Raw genomic sequence first — 20,083 nt, 5'->3', positions numbered from 1 at the left:
GCGCCCCAAATTTCATGGATGAACGAAAGCATATAAAAATAATCTCATCTTGTTTAAACACTTCACTCATTACAGATGAAGGGAATTTCTAAGACGTATGCTGTTCGTGAATCCACTCACTGAGGCATTTGACTGAGTGAATTTTTGATGTGGTGACATGGACGCTGAAATGAATCAATCTCCGTCAATTGTTGATTTCTTTCGTTTTATGGCATGATATCTGGCGCGGTGCCATTTTTTAGGGTAGGTACCGAAACTCATGTTGCTAAACGAATTAACAGTCAGTTTAGGTTGGAAATCGTAATTTACTCCAAAACGAGCCGGTTGGTGACTTGGTTGATAGCCTGTCAGTCCACCCACCAAGGGTCGGGCTTCACACTCCCAAGTGAGGGCAGCACACTTCCCTTTTTGAAAATCCTGGATCCGCCCCCGTAGAATTCACAATTTTTATCCAATCTTGATGAAACTTAAAATATCTTTATATCCCAAATAACTTGGTCCCTTTAGATATTCACGCATTTCAGACCATAACTGCCTGGATTATGTCCCCTGATTGTATGAAAAATCGTTGTTTAAAGCCTTTTCTCTATCCATCTCTTGCAAAATGTGGGCGTATCTTGCCTGGCAAGCACTGGTTTTAGACAACAACAACCAAATTAGTTGAATGTTAAACCCAATTTCATTTCCTTGGAATCTGTTTCTGAAAGAAGGATGAATGTTGACACTAAAATATTTTTTTAAGCACTAACATTTTCATGTGAACGTATATTGTTGTCATCCCTATCTATCCGTTCGTTAACATTTTGTTAGTGGACCCTCTACAGGTCAAATTTTTTATCCGATTTTGACGAAGTGGGAAATTAGGTGTATATCCCACAGACGCTAGTTCCTTTTGATATTGACATGTTGCCATGTAATGGACTGTAACTTCATAGATTATGGCTCCTGATTGTGCGAAAAATCGTGTTTTTAGCGTATGGACACTCAATGTCACAATTTTTATCCGATTTTGATAAAACTTAAAATGTATGTTTATAACCCAAAGATCTCGGATACTTTTGATATTGGTGCATATCGGACCGTAATTTCCTGGATTATGGTCCTTAATTGTACAAAAAAAGTTTTTCAGCTTGTTCTCTGTCCATCTCTTGTAAAATGTAATAGTATCTTGCATGGCAACTGCTTGTTCTGGTATAATGAGTCTGTAACTGGTGTACTACTGAGTACATGTACAGTATTATGTAAAATTTGTAACATGCAATCATTTTGAAGAAAGTTCAGTTGTAACCTTGAGTTATAATTCTGTTACAGTATGTTTAAAAACTTGTCAGTTTTTCAGTATAAAGTAAGAAATATTTTGTCATAATGACCTTGTATTCTTTTCTGTATTTATACCACATGTTCAGTTTAGATATGAAGTTAACATACCGGTAGTAGCATTTTGCCAAGCTGTTGTTTCATGCCTATTATAACAAAGAACGTTTTATGTTGTCCAGCTGTAAATTTCGACTGCATTCCCATTGATTTTCGAATACATACTAAATGACAATACTAGTTTTGTCTCCTCTACCAGTGTTCTGAAATTTGAATCACTGTCTTAAATTTTTGATAACAGATATTTTTTTGGATAGATTATGCAACAGAAAGTACATACATGTAGCCTAATCACGGTCTTAAAGGAATGTGTATTTCAAACAAGTTTAACAATTTAATATTTTAGTATGTTATCTCGATCTTAAACTTTGAGGACAGGTTTGAATAGTCAGTGTCATTACACACACTTTAGATCATTTGTCTATCATCTATACTAGTGTGAGTTTGATTTAACTGTTGTATGTTTCGCAAACCTCATGAGTTTGTTTGGGTTATCCAGTTCACTCCAGTTTGAATCAAAAGTTACTAATTTTTGTCCCAAATGTTCTGGGGTTTTGTTTCAAATCTATTTTACAAATTAATCCACAACTTTATTATCTGCACCGGTATACTACAAACTATGTTTCTTACAGAATGAATTATGCATGTTGCCAGTGACGAATATCTCTAAAAGATAATAATATAGATGCTATTGAATACCAATACCAATATTGAACATGTTATTCTCTGTGTTTGGCATTGAAATCATTGGACAATATTATGAATGCTTGTTTTATTGCTTTAGCTTGCCAAGTAATGCCAATATTCTAAATAATCACCTGTAAAATGCTAGCAAAGACAGCTTTTAAATATGGTGCCATCTACCTATATTCAGGATTATGGGATGTTATGAATTTCATTATTTAAATATTACTAACAATAATTAATTAAAACTTAAAGGGGTATTATGGAAGATTAGATAAAGAGCTGACAATTCTCACTATAATAGTTAAAAACTAGGTGTTGTAAAAGGGAATATGCTGAAAATATAAGCGTTTAATTTTTATCGTCATTACTTAAGTCGGTACGATAAAAAACATAGTCTTGATTATCCATTTTTGGATTAAATCATCAGTGAGCGTTGAGCAGCAAATCGGATGCAAATCCAGTGAAAATCTGACACATAAGATATAGTTTATATAACATTTCGACCCAAAGAAAGACCTGCAACAGGCAGATTTAGCTCTTGCATAATGTATGTTTAACTGAATGAATTTTTTGTTGCCCTCAGTATATAAAATAAAGAAAATATTGATATACTATTTCAAGAGATTAAATAAGAGTTGTAGGTACTTGAAATTCCATTTCTTTCTCTCTCTACATTTCCAGCAATTTCAACAAAATGTTTATGCTCACAGTAATATGATTCCAGCCTTCCATACATTACAGGTATAACCTTGTGTAGATTTTACACAGTATATATATAGTACAATTATGAAATATTATTTTGCTGTACATATATGTAGGCTTTGTATGAATATTTTGAAATGTGTTGTCTTAATGATTTGTCTGTACAAAGTAGCACAGTAAATGTTCTTTTTAACGAGAGCCCCTGTTTCCCACAATATATATGTATATATATATATACACACACTCGGCATATATAAAAATATGTGCAATCTGGAAAATTCAACTCTCTATTTCTATCATTATTCATTACACTGAAGTGAAACTTTTTCCGAAGTCAAATTTAATGAGGAATTATACACGTATTCATAGGTTTGTGTTATACATGTATTTAGTCACATGGAGAAGAAATTATAGGATATGTTATACTGCTATGTTACAAAATCTTGTTAGTTTAAAATTATTAACCCATCTTTCTGAAATATACATGTATATTCGTTATCTGTCCTATTGAAAGGAAGATTTCTTCCCTTTGTTAAAAAACCTTTTGACACCTTAGAGGCTTTTATTATAATAATCACAACAGTTCAAAGTCTATGTAAAACAACGACTGTGTGTTATAATCGGTGCTATGTTTCGACAATGATTCTCTTGTCATTTTCTTGCTTTAATCATAATTGTATTATCCTATCCTATAGAAAGGGAAAAATCCCATTGAGTTTCAACAGTTTTTGATAATAACTGATACCAAATCTTGTTAGCGCCTTAGTAGTTCCATTATGAACCGTCTCTGAGCAGAAGATGTCCACTGACAGTTCCTATCCGTCCCTATATAGCTGCAATATGAAAATACCACTCTTCCCCAACTCTGTTGTTTGGAATTCATACCGACTATTTTTCACTGTTATTCTTCTTTATTCGCCAAAGGAATCATTTCTTGCCACAGTTGAAACACATTTATAGTAATTCAACACTATTTTCAAGTAGAATTCTGCGATTAGATACTCAAGCATTTGTCATACTCATTGGATTACAGTGGCAAGGTGGGGGGAGTACCTAAACCAATTGATGGATTTAATCCAAATTTGGTACATTTTAGATATGTTACTAGGGTGATACTCAAGAATGAGCTAATGCTGGCATTTTCTCATGGTCATGGGCAGAAAAGTTATTAATATATTTGTATATCCAAACCCAACCACTTGGACTTTTGTTTTTTTTTAGTGCTTCCTCTCTGATGCCTCAATCCTTTTGTTGCAATCTAGGGCTAAATCAGCTGCCAAATTTACCAATACTTTTATATATTTTTTGGGACACAAAATGCATTTAACATATTTTTCTTGCACAACAACAGTAGCACTATTTCTAACTTTTTTATACGCCCACATTTTCATGTGGACGTATTATGCCGTCGCCCCTGTCCGTCCGTCCACAATTGTTTGTGGACTCTCTACAGGTCACAATTCTTATCCGATTTCGACAAAACTTGAAATATAGGTTTATCCCCAAAAGATCTCGGCTGCTTTCGATATTGGCATGTATCGGATCAAAACTTCATGGATTATGGCCCCTGTTTGTACGAAAAATCACGTTTTTAGCTTGTGGACCCTATAAAGGTCACAATTTTTATCCGATTTTGTTGAAACTTGAAATGTAAGTTTATAACCCAAAGATCTCAGTTCCTTTCTATATTTGCGCATATCGGACAGTAACTACATTTATCATCTGATTGTTTTGAAATTGATATATGTTGTTTGCATTAGTGAGATGAAGAAGCCTATTTAATTTCAATAACTTCCGTTAATTTCGTATGGAGTTATGGCCCTTGTTTCACTTTGTTGCACCTTGTGAACGCTCTAACGGCAAAAGTTATCAACTGATCTGTATAAAATTTATATGCATCATTTAAATTAGTAAAACAAAGAAGCCTATGTAATTTCAGCAATTTACGTTAATTACATCTAGAGTTATGGCCCTTGTTTCACTTTGTTGAATCTTGTGAACACTCTAATGACAACAGTTATCATCCGATCTGTTTGAAATTGATATGCATCATTTAAATTAGTGAAACGAAGAAGCCTATTGAATTTGAGCAATTTCCGTTAATTACGCCGTGAGTTATGGCCGTTGTTTTACAAACGACAAAAGTTATTATCCGATCTGTATGAAATTTATAGGAATCGTTTAAAATAGTAAAACGAACAAGCCTATTGAGTTTCAGCAAATTTCTGTTAATTGCATCTAGAGTTATGGCCCTTGTTTCACATTGTTGAATCTTTTGAACGCTTTAACGACAAAAGTTATCACCCAATCTGTATGAAATTCATATGTATCATTTAAATTAGTAAAATGAAGAAGCCTATTGAATGTCAGCAATTTCTGTCAATTACTTCTAGAGTTATGGCCCTTGTTTTACTTTGAACCTCGTGAACGTTCGAACGACAAAAGTTATCATCCGATCTGTATGAAATTGATATGCAGTGACCGCCCTAGACTCTTAAAACCTTTAGCCAAATTTTTAGCCAAATCAAAATTTTATTAGCCAATTCAGAAAGTTTTAGCCAAATATTTTATATCATTTTTATTCATATGTTTGTTAATTAAAAATGAAAATAAATGTGTGTGTGTGTTAGTTGTATTTTACGTCCGCTTCCACCGAGGTGATATCGCAGACAAAATAAATGTTTAATATGTACTTTTATTTTATGATCAGTGTTATTCCACTGGCTAGTTGTTTTTACCTAAAATGATTGTAAAATCATAAAATAAATAGAACATTTGTCGTTTTGTCGTGAATAACATATTTTATTTCATCTCTAAGCAAGAAAACGTTTATATTTTCACTCATGCTACGCATTCGTGAAAATATAAGTTTTCTTGCTTCTCGATGAAATAAAATATGTTATTCACTCTAAAACGACAAATATCCTCTATATATAGTACACAAGAATATTATTTTATCTCCTTGTTCATGCAAAAGTTCACGTTATTGAGAGAATGAATGCAGATAACAAAAAAATGTTTATAGGACGTACTTCACAGTCACATGATTTAATTTACTTCATCGTCATAACAGAAAAGACACGACGATTCTTTTTAAGACACCGCTGATTTGAAATTTATGTCCGGTCCATCCATTTTTATAAGCATGAGGTCATTGAGGGTTAGCTCGACGGTCTCGGTTAAAGGTCTAATTTTTGTCCACATGTTGATGAAGCCAACGAAGGACTTGCGTCCGAGATGACACGCTCACTCACGGAAGTAGATTCTGGACTAACAGTAGTCGTAGGAAGGAAAAAGGAATCTATCCTTATTTTGGGTTTACTAGTATTAGTTGTCATTAATGTGCGTTTTATTTATTTGCTGCGTAAGTAAAGAAAACTTGTAGTGAAGCGAATGTAAACAACGCAGTGCCACACAAAAGGGGCGTAACTGTGTTTTATAGTCTCCAGACTCGATCTTTCGGTCGTTTTAATGCGTAATAGTTGTAATATTGTAAATTGACTGATTTGCGACTTGTAAGATTGAGACTAGAGTAATTAATGTACTAAAAATAGACACTCCATCGAGTCGATCGAAAGAAGCGTTTAACGAGACGATTTCAAGTTTAATATTAGCAGATTTACGAAATAACACTCTCTAAAATTCATTCGCCAAATATTTCGCCAGTATCATCACTTTATTCGCCAATAAAAATAATTGTCGCCATTGGCGAATTGGCGAATGTCTAGGGCGGTCACTGGATATGTATTATTTGAATTAGTAAAACGAAAAAAGTCTGTCGAATTTCAACAATTTCTGTAGATTACTTCCAGAGTTACAGCCCTTGTTTTAGTTTTTAGAACATTGTGAACCTTCAAACGACGAAAATTATAATGTCATCTGTATGAAATTGTCCATTAAATGCCCCCTAATTACCTACAAAAGAACAAATATACGACAACTCTTGTCGACCGCTCGGACGATTTATCTGCTGTGGGGGTATGTTTAGTTGCCTGGCAACCTATCTTTGTACATAGTCCTATGTTAAATTTTCTATTTATCTGAATCCGTTCAGGCTTGCTTTGCTTCTAGCAAAAAACCCCTAAAATGTTGAGAATTTTTATATATGATTTAATGAACCCAATACCAGTAAACCTGATTTGTTTAAAATATCATTTCTGATAAACACGTTTTGAAACACAACAATATCAAATTTAGAATAAATTTTGACATTCTTACAGAATCAGGCAGCTCTTCAAGGTCAAGCTAATGGGGTACAACAACCTGGTGTACAGCAACAAGCCATACAACAACAAGCCATACAGCAACAAGCTAATGTACAACAACCAGGTGTACAACAACAAGTAGCCCAACAACAAGTAGCCCAGGTAAATTGTCAATGATAGAATCCATTACAATAATTTTGTTAATATCATTACATGTATCTAGTATATTCTTTGTTCCTGCCAGTTTTTGATTTGTAACAGAAACTGTATCTGAAAAATACATATACCATCTTTTTGAGTGATCCCTTTTAAATGCATGGAAGAAATACATTGTTAATTTTTTATTGGTTCTTGCCTGTGATAACACTCTGTGGTAAATGCTCCAGTCGCACCTTTAAGATAATTATTGACTGTCTAGGGCGATTCAGCTGCTGTAGTCACATTTTGTGTTGCCTGTCAACCTATTTATTGTTCATTGAATAGTAAGATGATTAAATTAAAATTTGTCTTTACTACCATTAGGATTCTGAAATTCAGGCCAAAACCATTGCTGATGATCTGCATGAGGCATAGCATGCTTACACCTTCTGTAATACAGTGACATCTGACACCTTTGCATTTGAGGAGTTTACATACATAACAAATTTTTGATGTGCTTAATATTTATTTTACAGTCACAGTTATTAAATCCAGATGGTAATCGCCAAGCTCAACAACTACCAGTAGAACAACAACAACAAAATGTTCAGCAACCAGACAACCAAGACAATCCAGCACAACAAAATCAAGGTAAGAACTATTAAATTACTAAATAAGTTGCATGTAATAGAGAGGTCAGCACTGTAGCTTAATTGTTCAATTGTAGAATACACCTGTCATTACCAGGGCTTCAATCGGTGCAGAAAACCAAGATGTTAAACCTCATTTCGTTTCATTTTAGCCAATGCTGCGGATGCTGGAAAGGTAGAACAAGGTGGAGCTGCTAATGAAGTGGTTGAACATCATCAAATTCAACCTCCTAATGACGCTGAAGCTGCTGGTCAGGGTAAAGAGCAGGAGGTAAGATGATACAAACTACAACTGTTCTCTAATTTTATTATCGACCATTTGAAAGTCTAATCTTTAGCTAGCCATTGACATTGGTCCTAATAAACCGTGATAACAATTGATCTATTTTCAATGAAATTAATTTAAGGTTCCTTTATAAAACCACATGCACGAAAATTGTCTGTGAAATGTATTAATATCTATGTTGTGTACTCTGCAGCATCTTGTTTGTTGTTTTTTTCCTGCTTTCATTATTACATATTTCATCAATCGTTCTTTCAGGCAAAAGCAGCCTAGGATATGATGATGACATTTTGTTTTGCATGTTTGTGTAATAGTGTGTATCTTCTGTGTATAAAAACAGTGTATAACAAAACAAAGTTTATATTATTATTGTATCCATGACGTCTTTCTATCATCCCGTATTTCGTGTTATATACCATACTGGGAGACATTTAAGCTTTTTTTTTAATGATTATTTATTTACGGTATTTATCTAACTTTAAGTAGTCATCATTTTGATGATTGGTCATTTGTATATCTAATCTTGTCATACATCGGGGATCTTTGTTGTTTTAATATGTAAATAATATTTTAGATTTGATAGCTTGTGTAGAATAAAATGATAAAAATTATATATTTTGTTTTCAAGTCATTGCTTGAAAGATAAGGTTAATTTCATGTTAATATTTCATAACCCAATGAAAGTGGCTGCTGATCTTAGTTCTAAATGGTTGTTATGATTATGCAAGAAATACAAAACCATGACTCGTTAGTTGTTGATTAGCTTATCTGCATATTGTTGATTAGTATAATCTGGAAGAGGTTAACTTTTCCGTCAAATTTGAATAGAAACCAGTTAACCAAGAAAAAATATATCAATTTACCACATCATTGTAGCATTAGTGCTGTGGTAATAACTATTTAAGCCCCTTTTTCATAATTTCATAAAATTCTCAATCAATCGGAATCCCAGGTATATTTCACAATTCAGCAAATATCTGCCATTGACTACAACACCAATTGTAATACAAGGTTGGGAGTTGGGGGTTCCAGCTGCTAACCAAACTGTTAATTGTTATGCCACAAATGATGGCTTCATTGTTTAAATACTGTTCTATTGCTGCATGCAATCTAACGATTAAATGGCTATCAAATTAACAGTTAGCGACAGTTAAAATAGCTGTAAGAATGATGTACTTAATAGTCTGTTAATCAATATGTTAATGGCACTTTTAGTCATTAAATATTTGTTCTAACGTGTAAAGTTATAAGGTTGTAATGTTTTTGAATAGATATATTAGACTGTATAGTGTTCAGGTAAAGTACGAATGTATTAGACTGTATAGTGTTCAGGTAAAGTACTAATATTTACTAATTCCCCTAATCTTCCCAAATAACTATTACCAATCTCCCATTCTTGTCTGTTCAATAAAAATCTCAGTTTAAAGGAGCAGTACGAGATTTCATAGGGTATTTGTTGATAAAGGTGTGTTAAAGTATGCAAATCAAAATATGAAGAAATGTCCCAATTACCATATCAGAAAATTTCAAATAAAAATATTGAGTCTCTTGGAAAAATCTAACCTATAGGTTTGCTTAACAGGGTTAATTAGGAAATAGTGTGGAATTTGCAGGATAAGTATACCAGTAACTGCTCCTTTAACTATTTTTTCTCTCGCAATTCAGCCGATGATGCAAGATTTCCTTAGATTTAGTATTATTGGAAATGTTATAAAGATTTTTGTTCTGTGGTGATGTAAGAGGTGAAGGAAATGGTATTGGGATTTAATGTAAATTTAATGTTGCTTTTTGTTGTTGATTTAATGCAGTATTTTTCCAGGAACAGAATTATCTGAGGAAATTACAGTTTAAAATGATGTTCGAGTTACTCTGCTGAAATAATAATTTATTTGTATAAAAATTACCTGATGCTAAAGGAAATATTATTCGAAATAATGTTAATTCATCAGATCATCTTAAGTCACAACTCTTGTTTTTAACTCAATCAGACCATTTAGCATGTTACAGTATGTTGTTTCATAAAGCACATTGAAGACTTGTATACATGGAAAATGAAGCATTTTGATTTGCAACTCTCTTGAACATATCTTTACATGAGCTAAGTGGGTAAGACGCTGGCTTGCTAGCCTGGAGGTCGGGTGTTCAATCCCTGCATTGGCCGAGAAAGTTCACCCAGATTTTCCGGCGTAGTTTCCCCTTGTCAGTGCTGCAGGATGGAGGGCCTGACAAGGACAGCTGTCTAGTCATTCGGATGGTACAAAAAACCGAGGTCCCGTGTACACATTGGCATGCACGTAAAAGATCCCTTGGCAGTTGGAATTCGATATAAGAGTAGGCCGTAGCGCCGCTGCCCGGGCAAAATTTCCCTCATAGCACACTGTTTGGCGTATGCCCGTCTTCATTAGCCCAGGTTAGGAGCAGAACAGTAGGACGTTAAATTTCATTTCATTTAAACCAATATTTAGTGAACCTATATAGAACTTTTTTTTTTCAGTTTGGTGCATTAAATAATAAATTGGTAGAACAACATGGTCAGATATTTAAACCTGACTTTAAACAAAATGAAGATATCTTAAATCAGAAAGAGCAAATGGCTGACATAAATAATATGAATAACATTGACCTTGATCACCATGACAACCGAATGGAACATGAAGGCCCAGTCAATTTACAAGTTCAAGAACCAAAATTGCTTGGTGATAAACAGGAAGAACAAGCCATGCAACAAATGGCACCAGCCAATGCTCTCGTTGCCAATATGGCACAATTCCAACATCAAGGTCAAATGGAAATTCCAAATGTTGGTTTAGGTGAAAAGGAGGAAAATAAGGTGAGTTTGTAGTTTCAGTTTTTGTGGCAATCTGTCATTTGGTGCAGATAAAAACTTTGTGTAGCCCCTTTCATGGGGGAAAACAACATATATGTTCAGGCTATTTTCTTGGAGGCAAAGTGGTATGACACATGTTTATTGCTTTAAGCATCTGACAATTCTTGCTTCTAAAAAGAACAGTTAAATATATATACTAAGATGCAATTCAAACACAGCCCTTTTATAAATGGATGATTGTAAATTTTGTTTGATATTGTACACTTTAATCTTGCAATTCTGAAGGTAACAACATTTTATCATGTCAAGGCCATACGAGAATGATGTTTTCACGACTGTGTAGCCACACCACAGGTCGATCCTCACTAAAGTTAGATATTGTGAGAGAATGGTAATGTTAAAAATCAAATTCAAGAGAGCATGAGTACTAGAGCAGCGACTGGTCGATCACTGCGAGTAGACATGGTTCACTAGAGATTGACTAAGGCATGGGCGGCAATGTTCGGCAATGCCTGAAAAATATACATTATGATTGAATTTTATTTTTTATTTTTTTTTTTTTAGCTTGTAAATAGGAAAGGTGTAAGAATAGACAGAGAAGGTGAGTTATATTAAACTTGTATAGTGTGTATTGTACTGTACTTAAACAGTCTAAATATGGTTTTATTTGATTCTTTTGCAAAGCTTACTTTAGTTGCTAGATCAGTGGACTATCAGTCTTTAAGATTTCATTGAACTTATAAATGTTTTGATTATTTAAAATTTTGTTTTTTATTACTTTTGAGTTAATTTATTTTTTATAAATAGAAACTTATATAATGTCACCAAATGCTTGTCTAAATATCGATATATGTTTATAAAAAATTGTAGTGAAAATAACTGCTGTTAAAGGGACAATAACACTCTTGCTGGCTTGACAGCTCCAGAAAATAAAAAATAGCCTTATTCTAAGTACTAGATGTGTTAGTATCCTATCTGTTGTGTAAATTATCCATTAAATCCTATTTTACTTGACCAGAGGGTTCAAAAATATTTTTAAATCCAAGTCACATTTGAAAAGCTTTACGTCCGCTTTTCAAATCAATTAGTTGAATTTTTCCAATTTTTTAAATTAGGTGTGTTAAGATGAAATTTGTATCATCAATTAATTGGAATATTGTTAAATAGTACAATTTATTGACCAGTATAAAGATTGGGATATATTATTCAGTTACAACAAGAGTGGTATTGAGCCTTTAATGTCTAGGGATTTAGTGATCATTTCGCAAACAAACCTGTGTTTTCTACGCATAGACTAACAATGCTGTTGCAAGATACTCATCCTGGGTGATATCTAACAGCACATGCTCAGACTACTAGAGACTGCTGTGATTATAATACATACTGCACGCAGCGATCCATCTACGTCATACTTCGAGGATATGATCACTGCCATAAATGCTGTCCATTTAAAACGCTCACGTGATCATTTTGGGACGGGACTTATCGACTGGACTACGGCTTTGTATACACAACAGAGTAAAAATAACCCGAAGCATGTGTTTTATGTAAACACATTTGACAAAATGTCAACTTCTGCCACTCCGGTAAAAGCGATATATAATATGTGCTAGTGGGTAATATTGCAATAAGCTTTTACCATTGTAAACTGTCTTTAGAGTTTCAATCTGTTTATCTTTCAAAACAAGGTTAGATACTCCTAAATTTGTCTTCGCAAACAAAACTGCCTCTGTGAAATTGTCTTTCATGGGCCATATTGAATAATTAGAGGACTATTTTGTGATTCGGCTCTGATTAGTTTGACATCTTTCATACACACAGCGGCTAAAAAAACATATTTAATTTCATTCAATATGACAATAGAAGAGAAATAAACACTTCTAAAAATTTCTAAAAGCATACTTAGTGTTTTCCTAATTAGGTTAGGGCTTGTTCACAGGCGGAGCTAGCTGTAGACAGGCAGCCTAAGTTTGGGATGATTATAATATTGTCATCTAATCACTTGTTTTGGGGAGCCACAGCCCCATTCACAATCATTACCGTACTATCCAGAGTAAGTTTGACTGAAATTTATAAATATTAAAGTTAAAATACAAAGCAAAATACAATTATTTTAATTAAGCTGCCTAAGGCAAGTCTTGAATCTGTTATTGGTGATACTAGTGGGGGCTTTATTATACTTAGTGTGTACTTTCAGAAGATGGAGATCAACAATATAATGATGATAATTATGATAATAAATATGATCAAGATAAAGATGATGCTAATGCGGGAGAGGATGAAGAAGAGGAAGAAAGGGGACACTTTAACTGAACTATGTACCAATAGAGGTTGGCCTTGCCATTCCTATGTCACTGCTACATTCAAACTAGAAAAATGACATCTCTTTGTGTTCACTTCGTCTCGATCAAATGAACACTAGATTTATTTTGTTTTGGGCACTAAAATCTTTTTTCTAGTATGGTTGTAGTAGTAGTCTCTAGCTGTGCATGTCCCCTTATCTTTCTCTTCTTATACCTTGTAGATCCATGTATTTAATATATCATAACTTTGATGGTTCACTTTTTGCTACTTGTCTTTAGTTTTCTGGTTATATAGTTTACTAAAAATATTAATTCATCATATTAGCATTAAAATTACTGAAATTATTGGTCTATGCCTCTCTCTCTCTATTAGCACTAAAATGTAAACATTACTTTAAAAACTTTGATATCATAGTCTCTGATACTTCTCTCTCAATCAGTTGTTATCATTTGTAGTCAGTTTTAGTTCTTTGGCCCAAAGATCTGATATTGTCACTTCTATCCATCGTATGTCTGCCTTAAACTAGTAGTCATTTTCCATTTCTCCATTACCGTTCGTCCGAGCAAAATTTCTCTCATTTCAGACTGTATGGCGTTAATCCCCCACTTCATTTCCATTACTGTTTAATCAATTTCGTAGACAGACACTATAGAGATTCAAATTTAAACGTCTTTAATTTCTACCGCGAAGGAACAGATGGATTTTCATAAAAATTGGTGCAATTATTTCTTAGGATGTGTTCAAGGGCACTTTGATTGGGCAAATTTATTTCAACAAATTTGACTTGAATATTTCAACAAAATTTGTTGAATGTCTGTTTGAATTAATCAAGGAAATAACAGTGATAAAATAGCCTTTAGTTGTGTGTGTTCACATTCTTTTAATCCACACATGCTCTTTTCAAGGGTGTGGTCTTTTTATATATGTTCTTTCATCGAATTGATCTATTTTTCTGTCAATCTAAATGTTCCCTACAAAACTGTTTTAGTGTGCCACTAGAGAGGTCACAGTTTTTATCCGATTTTAAGAAAACATTCAAATATATCACTGTCACACCCTAATGATGGTTGGGTTCGAATTTTGTGAAATCGGACTAAAACTGCCCGATAAAATGGCTGCTTCTTGTGACAGAGAAATCACAATTTTTAAACGATTTTGCTGAAACTTAAAATATATGTTTTTATATCCAAAAGATCTCGGTTCCTTTCAATATTTGTGCACATCGGACCGTAACTTTCTGGATTATGGCCCCTGATAAAACAAAAAATCACATTTTATTTTTAGCTCCTTCTCTGTCCATCTCTTGCAAAATGTGGGCGTATCGTGCATGACAACCGCTTGTTTGAGGACGTTGCTTAAAGTTTCTGATGGTCTTTTGAGTGATTGAGGAATCTAAAAGTGTGGAAGTTGAATCTCTAAATAGATAGCAGTCCAAGAATAGTTCAATTCTGTTCAGTATTTACAACGATATGGTGAATTTATAATTTCTGAAGCTTCGGCAGACAATGTACTGTACACAAGATATTGTTAAAACAAACCAGTGCCACCTATAATCTTGGCTAAAATCTTTTGATGGGTTTCTTTTTATTCTAAGCTGTGTGAATTTCTTTTTATAATTAAATGTTTCAATCAATTTGAGTGCATTATACTGTGAATTAAGCTGCTAAAAAAAGATATTTCCCCAACAATGCAAATGACGATCAGTTACTTTAATACATTATGTATCATGTGAAGGTATTTTGATCTCTAAGTTCAAAGAATTTCTATATGTGATGATAATGATTATAGTAATGAATTGAATTTGATTTTGGCACATTGAAGATATTGTGTGCAGTGTAGCTATTTTAGTATTTAGTATATAGAATGCTATTTCAATTCATACATTTTTATTTTACATGAAACTTTATATCTACTGACCAGGAAATATCAAATTGTGTAATAAGCCTGCCTAAAACAAGTTTATAGAGTTTTAACAAACAGTACATGTATACAAGCAATAGCTATCTTAATGCTTGTATTTATTGCTCATTGCATGCAAATGTTAGTGCTTACACTATATAGTGGCTGATACATGTATGTTAAAACTAGTAGATTGTATAATCAAATAAAATATTTTTGATAAGAATCTGTGGTTATGAATTGAGGATCTTGAAAAAAAAACCATCTTTAAAGTGGAAGATATTTATATATCAAACAATTAAAATTCATGTATTTTTCGAATGCTATTACATTCAATTGAAATGTAAATTTATGTTACCATTCTATGCATGTTTTCTAATTTGTATTAACTGAAGGTCTTTTAAATTATTTTTTTTTTGTATCGTTTAACTTATGTTTGAATGTTAGTTGATTACATTGAATTAATATTGAATAGATGTATTTTCCCATAAGAAACAAAATCTGATCAAATTACATTAGTTTTAACTGATTTCAATTAATTTATACTGAAGAATCCGTTTGAATACATGTGAAAAACTATTTGAATTTAAATACTTGAAAAATTATGTGAGCATTAATCTGTGATGATGATGCAATAACAAATTCATTAATGTTAGAAAAGAACTTTGATTCATATCACTCAGAGTAAAGAATTAGTTAAGGCTAGAAAGTAGCTTTGAATTATATCAATTAGTAGAGATCATTTTTATTATCTACTTTTACTTTAGTTGACAGATGAAAAACATTGACCTTTTCTCAACTTTTGGAAACTAGTGATACTGTGAACATTAGTAAGAGATATACGGGTACATGAGCAAGTTGATAGCTTCTAGAGATTTTCTTTTCTTATCTTTCAGGACAAAACATAGAAGAAAGGAGAGAACACCCACCTATGCCACAAATGTATTAAAATAAGCCACCAAGCCTTGTGAATAAAAGAAGTAATGTAATTTTAACTGTAAAATTAAAACCTTTCTGGTATCTGGTGGTTAATTCCATCATATCATTCAGATTTGTTGGATGCTATTAAATTGAATTAACTATATTGTAATGTCTAATATTAAACTGTAGGGTAATCCTACAATTTTAAGTTAAATTATTCGTATCAAATAGTCTTTTGTGACTTTTAGTTCACCCAAATCAAAATTGGTTTTAAATATTAAATTATTATTAAATAGTCAATAGTGTTTCTAGAAATATCAGATCTGAATTTTAAAAAATGTTTCTATATTGGTGAATTTATATCTAAATGACCCTTACTGTAGCATTTTGTTTGTATATTAGATGAATAAATTGTACTTGGTAAAATAATTTTGACATTTATAAATTGTTATATTTTTTTGTTTTAATATTGCTAACCATACCTCAATTTGTTTTAAATACAAAATGAATATACATATGGAAAGGTTTGAAAGTAAATTTGTAAGAAAGTAAATTTGTAAAACCTGAGTGTAGCTTTAATTTTATAAAATTATTTTGTCATCAGCCATTTACAAAAAGATAAAAACTAACCTATATAGTAGCTTGATACTGTTAAAATAATAACTTTCAAAATGTAAAGAGAACCAGGTATTATTAAATACTTTTGTATATAAAAATCACGTCCAATATTCCTTTCTTGTGAGTGATTACATGTATATCACTTTTTAAATGAAACACATTGAGTTAATTTATTTATATTAATATGACAAGAAAGTGCAATGGCAAGTTGTAATAGGACCTTTATAAAACCAATCCTTTTGAAAAAATGTTTCAAGGATAGTGTAAAGTAATCGTTAAAAAGTTTTTAGCTAAAAACTATGTTTGTGTCGTAATTTTTAATATTTTCATGTTGTATGGATGTCCAATAGATCTCTACAAAAGTGCGAAAGTGTCATAAAGCATTTTAAAAATATTTGTAAATCCTTTGAATCTGTTAAAATGCATTACAACACATTTTAAAAATATTGTTTAAATTTTTAATGGCACTATTGCTCTTTCGTAGATCTCAGTGTATCTGGGAATGTAAAATTGTCTTTTTTGTTCAGAACATATTTGACTGGATACTACCCATTATCTATTGTTTGTGTAAAAAAAATAATCTAGCAAGAAAAAGAACAGTATTTTATTTTTGTATTTTATGCTTTTTGTGGGATTGAAAGAATTGTTGATATGAGGGAATCCGATTGAAACAAATATTACTATAGTTTGAAAATAGACAACAGAACATACAGAAGTTATAATTATTAGTCTATTTTCTTATAATTGGTTGTTATTTTTGAAGTGCTGTAGATAAAATATATTTTCATTAGATTTATAGTCGGCATATTGTGTTGTATATACATATAGTATAAATGAAGTTTTTTTGAATGATTTTATATTAAAGGTTTCAATTAGAATTGTTTATATTACATGTATTAGGGTTTTACATGGTTGGAATTGATAAAGTTTGTGTTTGGGTATTATTTTACATCATAATATCTCTTTTTATTACTGTATATAATTTTTCAGTTATTTTGTCATTCCAATTGACTTTTAAAAGTTGTAATCGATGATCTTTGCTGTGCATTGTCTAGGAAGTTTACTATGGCTGGGCAAACATCAAGTTAAAACTACAACTTTATGTCTCAGTATAAATTATCGTTATATACAGCTTACGTTTTTTGAAAACAATTACCGTGTTCTCAGATCCACTTCCTAAATTAGTGGGCTACCAAAATAGTGTCTGTTTACATTTAACAACATTAATTTAAAGTGTTTTATATAGTGGAACTTAAACTTTTCGAAGTTAATATGCAAAGCTTATTGCCACTTAAAGGACTATCGCAGTGTTACTATGCCTGATTAGCAAGATATGTTCTGTGATAAGATTGAGAAAGCATGCTGTTGTATAAAATGATAGGTCGCTCCTATTAGATTTCTAACATTTCTGAGACAACATTTTACACCAGCCACCATCATATTATCATCATGCACTGTGTTAAAACCAATATATTAAAAAAAAAACTTCATTGCTTTAGCCTGTACTTACAGTGTAGGATTGTGTGCTATGTCATCGAAACATTTTCATTCATTTTTGTTGTGAATTTTTAATTTAAAATTATTAAATAAATACTTGTATCATTAATATGAAACAGATAGAGTATGTCAACAAAACCCAGAGAATTGGCCAATAAAGGAATCTCATTAAGTTGTTATCAACACCAACATTACATTGTGTATTATATATTTTTACTGTTGAAATTTACATCATAATGTAAGTAAATTGTATATATATATATAGCTTCAAGCAAACTTAACATTTTCATATTTCTGTAGGGAGTGGTCACTCTCATGTACATTATATAGATACATAAAAATGGGGAAGACTATTTATTAACTATTTTGCTACTTGTTAAAATTCTATTTAAATATATGTCACTTAAAATATTAAAATGTGGGTGATTCATGTTGAACTATCTTCTTGGCTTTTGCTGTAATATAAGGTACATTGACACTTTAGATCAGTGATTCTCAACCTGTGTGCCGCAATATCTTCCTAAGTGTGCCACGAAATTTTGAACGGCACACTAAGAAATTCGAACTCGGAGGTCCTTAGGGTGTAACGGTGATATAATAATACAGCTTTTTAAATCGGATAAAAATTATGACCTCTATAGGGTCCACAAGAATTGTGACCTGTAGAGTGTCCACAAACTGTGGACGGACGTCCGGACGGACAGGGGCGACGACAATATACGTCCACATGAAAATGTGGGCGTATAAAAAAACACGTGATCCTAATTGAGTATTCACTGCTGTCTACAGATAGGTTCATAGCTGTGCTTTTCTTTATTTAGTTTGAGTCATTCTATGTGCCTATTACTAATCTCTGTTTATGGTTGTTTTCTGTATGACTTACCATGCCTATGTTGCAAAATTCGAATATTTTTCATAAATATTTAGCCAGGGGTGCCGCTATTTTTGCATGTGTTCCAAGGTGTGCCGTTGCCAAAAAAAAAGGTTGAGAACCACTGCTCTAAATGCTAAATCTAGATTTATACACATGGATTAACAAGCCAATTGATTTTCAAGGATATCCGGTAATTACCGCTGGAGTTGTGACCCTTAATCACTTTAAAGGCGAAAGGTATCATTTACTTGGCATGAAATATATTTATAACACCTTGTTTATCTTCATGAGGCAAAGAAGCTTGTTGATTTTTCACTGACTTCTGAACAGCTTAAAGTGGCATTAATGAAGACAGAACAGTAAAATACGAATACTTTTCCATGACTTTCCAGGATCAAAAATGGGCATTTTCCAGGACCAAAATTAGAGCACTGCATGCACTGAAGTTATTCATGAGAAGTCTCCCAATGCTCTATATAGTAGTTTTACTGAATTAAATCTACATGTATAATTAAGTTAATCTACATCTCCATGCAATGAAATCCACTTTTTGTAAATTATAAAGGTGAAAAAAAATGCCCCCCCCCCCCCCCAATAAAAAAAAAGCAGTTGTCAGGCACAATCTGGGGCTATAATCAAGTTAAGGTCCGATATGCGCAAATATCGAAAGGGACCGAGATCTTTGGAATAGGGGGAGGGGGGTGGAGGGCCGAATGCTTAGCACGCGCGCACTGTATCATTGACCAATGAAATTTCTTAGCTCTGCTTAGCTTTAGCTCGAAATGTTAATCATTGAACTCAGTCAAGACATTAACCGAATGAACATCTACATCAAGTTTAAACATTCTACTTCAATTAAAAACAGAGTTGTTATGTTCCAAAGTCTTGACCAATCAAATTGCTTATCGCTCCTTAGTCTAAGCAGAACATTCTCATCATCGAACTTAGTCAAGGTAATGAATGATATAATGAATCTATACTCAAAGTTTCATCACTCTCACTTAATTAAAACTAAAGTTATCGTGCCCCAAAGCATCAACCAATCAGATTGCTTATCTCTGCTCAACGTAAGCAGACAATGTTTATCATTGAACCCCATCAAGG

General features: G+C 32.5%; 1 protein-coding gene across 16 annotated transcripts in view; it reads left to right on the top strand.

Annotated features, from left to right (window-relative positions):
• The window catches only part of LOC126828693 (golgin subfamily A member 6-like protein 7), a 28,339-nt gene extending 9,792 nt beyond the window's left edge, over positions 1 to 18,547 (top strand). For 8 of the 16 annotated variants that reach the window (XM_050558634.2, XM_050558632.2, XM_050558629.2 and 5 more), the window contains 7 exons: positions 6,984 to 7,130; positions 7,643 to 7,757; positions 7,909 to 8,027; positions 10,534 to 10,869; positions 11,431 to 11,467; positions 13,064 to 13,196; positions 15,966 to 18,547. In XM_050558634.2, coding sequence (XP_050414591.1) covers positions 6,984 to 7,130; positions 7,643 to 7,757; positions 7,909 to 8,027; positions 10,534 to 10,869; positions 11,431 to 11,467; positions 13,064 to 13,179 — 870 coding nt within the window. In that variant the 3' untranslated portion in view covers positions 13,180 to 13,196; positions 15,966 to 18,547. Of the gene's footprint in view, positions 1 to 2,742; positions 2,803 to 6,983; positions 7,131 to 7,642; positions 7,758 to 7,908; positions 8,028 to 10,533; positions 10,870 to 11,430; positions 11,468 to 13,063; positions 13,197 to 15,965 lie in introns of all 16 variants that reach the window. The other 8 variants (XM_050558633.2, XM_050558623.2, XM_050558630.2 and 5 more) reach the window with 3 other exon arrangements.
• Positions 18,548 to 20,083: the final 1,536 nt, after the last annotated feature.

This window comes from Patella vulgata, chromosome 7 (assembly GCF_932274485.2).
Source record: "Patella vulgata chromosome 7, xgPatVulg1.2, whole genome shotgun sequence".
NCBI classification, from domain to species: domain Eukaryota; kingdom Metazoa; phylum Mollusca; class Gastropoda; family Patellidae; genus Patella; species Patella vulgata.
The sequence above is the reverse complement of the archived record's forward strand: the minus strand, read 5'-3'. Positions and strand labels throughout refer to the sequence as shown.